General features: G+C 39.3%; 2 protein-coding genes across 2 annotated transcripts; both read right to left on the reverse strand.

Annotated features, from left to right (window-relative positions):
- Positions 1-2091: 2091 nt before the first annotated feature.
- LOC119887264 (olfactory receptor 52E8-like) lies at positions 2092-3050 on the reverse strand (the record flags this gene model as incomplete). The annotated part of the gene is made up of 1 exon (XM_038698138.1): positions 2092-3050. A coding segment is annotated over exon 1 (959 nt), but the record flags the coding sequence as incomplete, so codon positions are not given.
- A 5974-nt stretch (positions 3051-9024) lies between these two features.
- Positions 9025-10008, reverse strand: LOC119887265 (olfactory receptor 2AT4-like). Its single transcript, XM_038698139.1, has one exon. It carries the CDS (start codon positions 10006-10008, stop codon positions 9025-9027), a length of 984 nt encoding a protein of 327 aa, XP_038554067.1.
- Between the last annotated feature and the right edge of the window lie 760 nt (positions 10009-10768).

Raw genomic sequence — 10768 nt, forward strand, 5'->3', positions numbered from 1 at the left:
GTGCCTTTTGTATAAGAAATGCTGTTCCGGCCAGCCACTGGGAATAATGAAACAAGATTCTCATTATCTTTCATACTTGGTACTTCGCCAGAAATTTGGCCATCTCTGCTTCTTAAATGTTTTCATTCACTATACCCTGGCTCTTCTTTTTTGAGCCCTAGATTTTTGATGAGGCATTTTGACTTAGGCCCCATCTACACTGCTCCGTTTTAGTTTAAAGACAATTAAACAAATTAATTAAATTAATTAAAACTATCTCCGTCCACACCAGCGTTTTAGCTGTGTTTTAGAGTTGACCTCCGTCTACATTAAAACGACTAAAAATACATCTAGTGGTTATTCATTTACACTGGGCATGCATGTGCCGGTGTAAACATGAAGAAGATGGTCTCTTCCGTAGTTACAGAACATATGACGAAAGAATAAAGTAATGCAGCCGAAAGAATCACACCAGATTTTTTTTTTTGTTGCATGGACCAATAACGAGCTGGGACTGTTACTGAATGTTACACGGGAGTTAAAAGCGGCTGTGGTAGCAGAAAATAAACTGAAAGTTGTCAAAAAGTAAACTCCGACATATAAGTGTTATTTGCACGGTACAGAATATTTTAATAGAAATACCAAGTCAAATACTCTGTCATTAGCATCGTATTTCTGCTTTGCATGACTTATAAGACCCAATCAGAGAGCTGTGAGCATCTCCGTCATAGTTTCGAAAATCCTCCGTTTTTGCCCGTACGCAATAAAACGCCCTCTGAAGTTTTTCTAACTTCTCCATTTTAGTTCTTCGTTTTCACCGTTTTAGTCTGGATGAGAGGTGCAAACGTAGCAAAATGTTTATGTTTTAAAATAAAAATGCAGTAGTGTGGATGGGGCCTTGGCTAGTCAATTCACTTTACATTAGAGGGACTTGTGTTCTGCACACATCTGGCTGGCCAGATGTTTCAACTGCACCATTGTCACAATGACAGCAGGGGTGGGGTATCAGAACACAAGCTGAAATGTGTTTTAATGATAACAATACCTTTATTTAACATGTAAATACATATAAATGGTGATACAGTATATGTCAGTAGGTAAAGTGTTGTACAGAAATTTAGTTGAAAAATGAAGGCCTATTAACAGAATGTGAAGAAGTAATAGTTTGGACATTATGTCAAAGACATACAGTTAGCACGCTAACCAGCTAGCTCTGGCCCATCCTGTCTCATAATATTTTTACGCAAGAAGCAATAGTCTGATAGTATAGCTCAGCTACTCTGTAAATCAACTTGGCACTATAATCGCCAAACTGACCTCCATCTGCCTCAGAGGCTGTGGTCTGTCCTGTTTACATCCTTAAAGAACTGTCAAAATTCTAGTTATGTTTAAGGGTAATGTGTCCTGGTAGAGTGTGAATGGAGAATTACATGTGCCCTTCAAGACAATGTGATATGCTGCCCCGTATTTGTTTACAGTATGAATTTGACAGGCGGCCATAATCTTACGATTCTTACACATTGCACCTTTAAGGGAGACCAGAGACCTTTGCATGGGTAGGCCTTGGGCTGGGTCATCTGTGTCCTTTAACCATCCCCCCACTGGCGAAACTGCTCATAACTTATTCACCCGCAAAACACTGTAATCTGGCTAAAAAAATTATTTGCAGAGCTTACTTGAGCTTATGACCCCTATTCATCTTTGATTCATGAAAAAACACAAAAGTCAGTTCCATCATTTAAAAATAGACAAAATAGCATTTAATAAGAAAGCACACAATTGTTACAATAGGAAAGGAAAAGGTCTTCTAGTACAATTCAGTTAATTCTGATTTGGCTACTTACACTGCATGAAGATCCAGACCTGAAGACCCTCAAAAAGAAAAGGCTCAGTCATCCCTACTAACATGGTGTTTAGCTGGAACAATCAGGAGACCCCTGCTTGAGGATCTCAGGCTGCGTTGTGGCTCATAAAGAATTTTATAACAATTGAAAAAGCTCACACAATACCACAGGGATGGGACATAGTTGAAACATACATATAACTTGATTTTATTCATTGCACATCTATTTTATTAATCTCTTAAATGCACATTGGTGTACTATATTTTACCTAGCTTCTGTGCTGAAATTAACTTCCCTTATAAGGAATTTCTTTTTCAAGTGTTCTTTGATATCTTTGGTTTTCAAACAGTATATTATTGGGTTGACAACAGCAGGTAACTGACTGTAAAGCATCACAACAACAATGCGAACTGCATCACTGAAAGTAAATCCGACAATATTTGCTAGGTACACAAAGCATCTTGGCATGTAATACAGAAATGTGATGAGAATCTGTGGCGTGCAGGTAGACAGAGTTTTCATGCGCCCAGTAGAGGTGGACATTCTCATTACAGCAACCATGATGATAAAATAAGACAATATAATGAAAAACAGTGGCACCAACAAACTGAACATGGCAAGACCAAATCCTACTACCTGAACTTCTCGTGTTTTCTCACATCCAAGCACTGTTAATGTTATATGGTCACAAAAGCAATGTACAATTATATTTGAATTACAGAAAGGCAATGTAAGCGCATCTAAAACTAAACCCACCATCCATGATATTGGCATAAGCCATGATATTCCACAAAGCACAGAAACAGTGGAGTTTGTGAAAAGAGCTGTGTAACGCAGTGGAGCACATATTGCAATAAAACGATCGAGAGCCATCACCATCAGGATGAAAGAATGAGTTGCCCCTATAAAATGGACAAAAAACATTTGTACAAAGCATCCGTAAAATGAAATAATGCTGTCATTGAACAAATATTTTGATATAAGTTTCGGTAGAGTAACAGCTTCAAACGCTAAGTCAGTTAGTGCCAAGTGGCAAAAGATCAGATATGTAGGTTTGTGAAGAGACCTATGACATATAACAAACACTAAAATGAAAATATTTCCTATAGCTATAGCCAAGAAAAGTATAAAGAGCAAAGCTGTCAGAAGCCCATAATACTCAGGGGATAATCCTGGAAATCCAAGGATAAAGAAATGTTTTATCCTTGTTACATTAGAGTAAAACATTATCACTTTAATTCACAATAGCAACCTATCAGCACAAATTTAGCTTTTAAATGTGACAAATAACATGAAAGTATTAAAAATAGAACTAACTACTGCAATTCTGACAAGGATACAGAGCAAAAGCCAGTTTTGTAAAGCTTGAAGTAGATTTGCCTACATGAGTGTTCTTCAACACCTCACTGTAGTGCCACCTAATGTGTGCTTAACATCTTGTTTTCACTATATTTTATGTAAAAAGGATCCCATCCCTAACAGTCACGTTCCCAAATGAGTTTACCAGGTCTACTTAGGATGAATAGTGACATCATCTACTTTGTAACACATTACCCCCAACACTGCCCATGACATGTTCAGTAAAATAGAATGCAGTTTCCAATCAGTGGTTTACAGACATTTAAAATATTCTGCTACAGTATGAAAAACAAAAATTCACAAAGTGTTTTTCATAAGCGTTGCTCAATGCTCAGTGACTTATTTAATTTGTTCACCTACAATATCTGCCTGAAGCAACTAAAGCATTTTCAATGTTTTTATGGTTATGTATATAAACAAAAACATTTGGTTATAGTAAGTTAGATAGTGGTTAAAAAAAACGTTGACACATGAATTGAATCATTAGATCAGTTTTTACTGTTAACTAATCCATCAATATGAATATTTTAATGTATTGCAGATGAAGAATTTTGCATATTTTTTTCTTGCAACAAATCGTAATGTAACGTAGGCAGTCACCAGCAGAATTGGTACTAAATGAAAAGCTGTTGGGAGCCTAAAGAGCTAACCAGCCAACCAATATGCAAGTGATAGGTTTTTAATGGTAGAAATGCGGCAGCGGATGCTGTAACGTTTTACGGATCAGATATGCCCAACAGTTGCAGTTTATGTTCATATCTTTTTTTTTTCTTAAGTTGAAAGGTGATACAAATAAAATTTGACTGCTTATGTGGCGTCTCTACGGGGAAGTTGCGGTGTTGGTCAGTTGTTTTGCCCTCCAAGTCACCGTGCATGTGACGTGACTGAAAACTATGAGTTGGATGAATCCGCTTCGCTTCGGGCCGAACAACGCCCCTTAACTGTGATATAAGCATATATAATGTGATATAAGCGTATACCACGGCCTGTCATGAGCTATTGCTTTTATAAAACGGTTACCAAGTATGGCAAAAAGAAAGTAGGTTAAGAGACGCCCTACAATTTGACTTTATTTCATCAACAGATATTTCTTTATGAATGCAAAAAGTAATCCGACCAGGCTGCTGATAGGCTACATAGCGCATGACGGTTACTAAGCAAATACATCAATGGCTAGAATTATGGTGCGTTCCAGTTGACATGGGAAGTCGGAATTTCCAAATTCAAAGGTCAAAATTTCAAAGGGAACGCCCCCTTAAGTCAGAATCCCGACTTGGGAAGTCGGGAGAACCGCACTACCCCAACTTCGTGATCCAAGATGGCTGTCGGGGTATCAACAGTTAGTGAAAGCTGTAGTTTATACTGTTTATTAGCACTTCTGTGTACTTGTGACTCATATAAATGTTTGTACACAAAGTGCTGTCCAACAGCTGTCTGTGGACGTGTTGGTACAGTGTTTAGTGTGAGTAAATAACGCAGAATGTGTTTTTTTAATCAACCGGCGTATCAATAGCGTCGTCAACTCGGGTGTGACGTCATTCCCAGCTCCGACCTCCAACTTCCGAGGTAAATGGAACGCAGCATTATTAGCACTATTTATTTAAATCTATTTGCACGTTGCCATTTTTTGTGCAGCCACTAAAAAACTGTCCACCGGCAGGAGACTGACTTTGGTAACTTGAACTTGGCCATATAATAATGTGCTTGCTACTGGGTGCCGGCAGCCAGCAGTGCATAAAATAATAACGCTTTAATATTATACCTACCATAAAGGGAGGAATTGCGTCTCTCCTTGAGCAATAGTCTTTGAACAGGCTATTGAAACTGTGCGAAGGAATTCAACATCATACCCATTGTATACGCTCATTATATCACTACTATATAGTACAAAACATGTGTATGATCATGTCCCAGCTCCACATGGAGCTTAGGGTTCATTATGTTCGATGCAATGGTACTCGTAACTATGAGTTGCAAAGAGGCATGATGAAACAAACAGTGGGGAATAACTTTTGAGGGGGGACAGTGGTGTACTAGCCTCATCCCACTGTCAGATGTTGTTGCAGCTGCCTCTGAAGCCTGGCACGCTCTGCCTTGAGCCGCGAAATGTTCAAGAAGCGTCTGTGAGAAGATGAATCGAAGAGAGAGGGACAGGGGTCTTGGCAGGACTCTCGCTGTGGAGAGCAACCTGGCTTTGCATTGTTGTTCAATTGTTACCGACTGCCGCTTTAAATCAATAAGAAAATCTCATCAATAACAAAAGACGTCTTTGAGAAAAGCTTGAGAAGTAATAATTAGCTGATTAGCACTAGGAAACCAACCTGAACTTAACCCTAGATGTGGTGCTAATTAGGAGAGTTTCAGGAGCGGGACCACACATCAAGCACGTCATCTGCAGCATTTCCATAAATACCCACACGTCCTAAGTCCTCCCCTTCGCCCTCGTGCATGGCCCTCGCATTCCGCAGACGAACCGAGACCAAGCAACATCGTGTCGAGCACGCTACGCTAACATCCAATAACGTGAATTATTACCAGCTACTTCCATCCGCTTACCTCTTCGAGAAGTGTCGGCACATCGCTATCCCCATCGGACACTGAATTATTCGGACGGACTCGAGACATCTTCCATTTTCACGTCAGCAGACCCAGCACAAGAAGCCGAATTCTCTCCTCCGTCTCCACGCTTGAGACCCCGCTTTCTACAATCCTAAAGTTGGCCAGGGAGCGGGTGAGTCCAGCCTTAATGCCATCCGCCTTCCACGGTCCACTTTCCTCAACAGTCAGAAACATTGCACCCGAAGAATCCCCTGCCTCTCATCAAACAGCTGATCACAGCGTTTCCACGCGCCAGCGAGGTCCCGGGTCACACAGTCTTCATGAACAATCAAGACACGAACTATAGCCACTCTTCAGAAAATGGTTATAAATGTAATAATTCTGATTTAGAGAACAGACAATACAGCAAACCTTTCAAGCTATCATGTCTGCGTGCCATGCATTCAGTTCCGTCAACACCAGCTCCTTTCCAGGTGGCGCATTACGCACTCCGTGACGTCAGGGCCATTGCTAGCTCAAGATAGCAGAGAAGTCGGTACCAAAGCAAACCAGGACGTCAACCAACACCAGAATTCCAACCCTCCACCTCTCATCGGGGTTGACCACACCAGCAGCCTACATCACACAGGACAACCACATCGAGTCGTCAGCACCCCGCCATCCAGCTCCCGAAGCTTCAGGTACTCAGCACTGGATATGCCAGCTCCCCAGCCGTCTACATCTACCAACCACAGCAGCAGGCTTCCTTCGGCACTGGGACACCAGTGCCACAGCTGGACACTTCCAGCAGCTACAGCAGCCACTTCCATAGGGGCCCCAGCACCGAGATGCTAGCGCCCAGTCGTACACCTCGAACAACCTCAGCAGCCTCAGTAGGGGCATTAGGCACCGGGATGCCCACCGTCTGCTCCCATCAACCACTAACCTGACCGCACCAAATGGTCCATTACACAGAACCATCCGAAAAGTCATTGACGGAAACCGTTTCAAAGGACAGGAACTTCATGCCGTTCTTCGCTTATCTTTCAATAGCAATCTCCAGTTCTGTTATAATTGATGCTGGCAGCATACAAGCTAACCACTCAAGTACAGTTGTTTCGAGTTCTTAATCATTACGAGCGAAGTCATTTCAAGCTAACAGCTATTTCGCTAAATTCAAGCTAACTAATAGTCGTTTCAAGCTAATTTCGAGCTACAAGCCATTTCAAACTAACTTCAAGCTAACAGCCATTTCGCGTTTACTTCGAGCTAGCTAACAGCCATTTCTTGCTTACTTCGAGCTGACAGTTGCGTCGCACTGACTTTGTTCGGTTTCATTTCACTGCATCTCATGCCCGCAATTGAGTCATTCCTCAAACAACACTGCTTTCTACCAAGCGATCCGAAGTCCAGTCAATCGGGCCAGCTTACTTTCATCTTTTCTTCCAAGTCTAGTCATCTCTGAACCCTCTAAGACCCTCGTGAACTATAGGGAATCTGGCGCACCACCATGCGAGATCATCTGAAACCGGTCTAGTAGCTACTCAATTCTGGTTCTACCAGCAGCTCCGCCAAAGGTACTCTTTCACAAGGTATTCTCCCATCCATTACTTCGGTCAGGCCTCCAGGATCTAAGCTAACATTCAGGCTACCGCGGCGTCATTCCCGAGCATCCAATACAGATCATGCACACCAGTCTTATAAAGCGTACCACCACTACACTAAGATCTCGAGATCCCAGATCACCCAATGTTCTCTCAAATAACTAAACAACGCTTTCTAATGTCTATTCATCTACTGCAAACTTCATACATCTTCTGTTCGTTACTCAATAAATCATTTAATCATACCTGTTGATTGTGGTCCTTGCTAGTGAAACTGGTACTAATCGTTCCATTACTGATGGATAGAAGAATGAATGTTTGTCTTTGACAATGGCAAAATGCATGCTTGGTATTTTGTGCTCATAAATTGTTGCAGTTTATTCTGGAGAGTGGTAGCTTGTCTACTTTATTGGATTTCTGGCCCTAGATATACATATAGCTCCCAAAATGAATGGAAAATACACCCTTGCTTGTCAGCAAAATCAAGACATTTGTTGTTGTATTTTAAGAAATAACATAATGCAGAAAGGATTTGCTTACCATTTCCATTTGATGACAAACAGTGCAGTATTTATAAAGCAGTTGCATCTGAAATTCTATAATTATCATTTGAATTGCTGTAGTAATTGAGTAATGCAACACAAAAAATAATTTTAATAAAGTTTTTAGAATGAATGTTTATTCTCTCTTCTCATCCTAGTTGTTTTCAGTGTCTTTATCAAAGTGTGATTTACATCCTGCGTCTTGAAACAATATACAATTGGATTAAATGCAAGAGGAAAAAGACAGTACACCAATATTAATAATATACGAGCATCTAAACTGAAAGAACATCCAATAGTATTAGCTGTATAGACAAAATATCTGGGAAGGTAAAAAAGGCAAGTGATACATATTTGTGGTGTACAAGGTTTTTACGCACCCTGCAGCACTGGACATTTTCAAAATCACCACAATAATGGAAACATAGGAAAACAAGATGAACGGAAGAGGAAGCAAAAAGCAACATATGGCCACACAGAGGGTAGTAACATGTAAAATTTTAACATCCTCACCACATGCCTGACTTGTTATAGAAAAGTGGTCACAGTAGCACTGAACAATGACATTTGATTTACAGTAAGGTAAAGTAAGGGTACAACAACAGCTACCATTAAAGGCAGTGGTATGAAGATATACATATGCATAGATACCGGAAAATCTATACTGTTAATTCTACACAACTGATTAATGTCATATATCAGCTTAAATGTAGTTTACCAAAAACGTTCATGTAATTTCTATCACTGGCTTAAGATTAATTACTAAGGTTGTGTTCAATACAAAATACAGACTAAGCCATGCTGTTAAGTGTACACAACTAATTAATGCCACATATCAGCTTAAATGTAGTTTACCAAAAACTTAGCAAAATGGGTAAAGATCATGTTTCAAAATGTTTTGCCTTTCCAACCTTGCCTGCGCGATGATGCTTTTCAGTGCACAAGATAGAACTTGATATTAGATGGCAGTTTGCCATGACTGTTTCCTGTGACCTAAAGGGACAGAAAAGGAAAAAAGGCCAAGTCTGAAATTTGGAGAAATGATTGCTGGGGGAAAGCAACAATTGTAGTTGAAGTGTAAGTGTAAAGCCCAAATTGTGAAGGTAGTTTCTTGTCACAAAGCAAATCCTGATGTTGACTTATCATGTACATTCTGTCTCATATGACAGCTTTAGAGAAATAAGAAAGTTTTATCTCTATTCCAATTTTAGTTTTTTTCAGCCTCTTTATCAATGTTTGCTTCATGTCTTGAGTCTTGAAACAATATATGACAGGATTAACAGCAGCAGGAAAAAGACTGTAAAACAATATCAATAAAATCCGAACATCTAAACTGAAAGAAAATCCAACAGTATTAGCTACATAAACAAAACATCTGGGAAGGTAAAAAAGACATGTGATAAATATTTGTGGGGAACAAGTTGATAAAATTTTTTTGCGCCCTACAACACTGGACATTTTCAAAATCACCACAATAATGGAAACATAAGAAAACAAGATGAATGCAAGAGGAAGCAAAAGACAAAACATGGCCACACAGAGGGCAGTGACCTGCAAAATTTTAACATCCTCACCACATGCCTGACTTGTTATAGAAAAGTGGTCACAGTAGCACTGAGCAATGACATTTGATTTACAGTAAGGTAAAGTGAGGGCATGGAGTACAACAGCTACCATTAAAGGCAGTGGTATGAACCAAGCAAACCCACACAGCACAGACACGGTGTTGTTTGTGATTAGGACAGGATAATGCAATGGAATACATATTGCAATAAATCGATCAAGAGCCATTACCAACAAGATGAAAGAAGTCACTGATCCTAAATAATGAACAAAGAACATCTGTGTAAAGCAACAATAAAATGAAATGATGCCATCACCAAACCAATATTTTGATATGATCTTTGGGAGAGTCACAGTGCCAAATGTTAAGTCATTCAGTGCCAGGTGACAAAAGACCAGATATGTTGGTTTTTGCAGGGACTTCTCATAGATAACAAATGCTATAATGAAAATATTTCCTATTGCAATACCCAGGTAGATTAAAAACAGCAGAGCTGACACAGGTCCATAATAATGTGGTGGAAGTCCAGGAAATCCAAGGATAAAGAAGCTTTTCATCCTTGTAAAATTGGTAATCATAATTCGAGTTTACATAAAGAATTTATCAGAACCAAGATATGAAATAAATACCTGCAAAGTAAAAGCACTTGATTGGACAGTTAAAATATTAATTGCAGAATATACTGCTAACAAACCACATTATTTAACAGAGATATCCAAAGCCCAAAAGCTCAAAATGATGCACTTATGCAAAAAAGTATGTTAAGTGTGACGCACTTCCATGGTACAGACTGGAGTTCAGTATCCATAAACCCAATACAATGTGTGCATGCCAGGTAATAGCCTTATATCGAGTTTGATTTGACATATCCTCAAAGGATCATAATGTGAATCAGAGAGTCATGTTTGTGAGTTCAAGTACAAGACACCAACTTATACTTTTTAAACTTTTTTGAAAGCTTAGATTAAACTTATCAATAATCACTATTAATTAAGAAAAACAAAAACAAATTAGACCAATTAATAAAAATGATATAAAGCACACCCAAACACCCTTTTTTTATTGTGCCTGTAGTTTAAGGCTCTACGTCATTCAAAAGAAACCCTTCATCTTTTCAAGCTAGCCTTGGCCAGAAAATGTATTTCCACTAGGGCTGGGCAAGTTAACGCATTATTATCGCATTAATGCATTAATTAATTAGCACCAACAATTATTTTATCTCATGTTAACACAGTTTTTATTATTATTATTATTATAATTTTGAAAGTCCATTGCTCACTGGCTCTGAATACACATACAGTCAAACCATGGGTCAAATGAGGGGTGAGATGTTGATCA

The sequence above is a fragment of the Micropterus salmoides genome, unplaced genomic scaffold, assembly GCF_014851395.1.
Source record: "Micropterus salmoides isolate LMB-PRFRI ecotype aquatic unplaced genomic scaffold, ASM1485139v1 Ms_hic_scaffold_410, whole genome shotgun sequence".
NCBI classification, from domain to species: domain Eukaryota; kingdom Metazoa; phylum Chordata; class Actinopteri; order Centrarchiformes; family Centrarchidae; genus Micropterus; species Micropterus salmoides.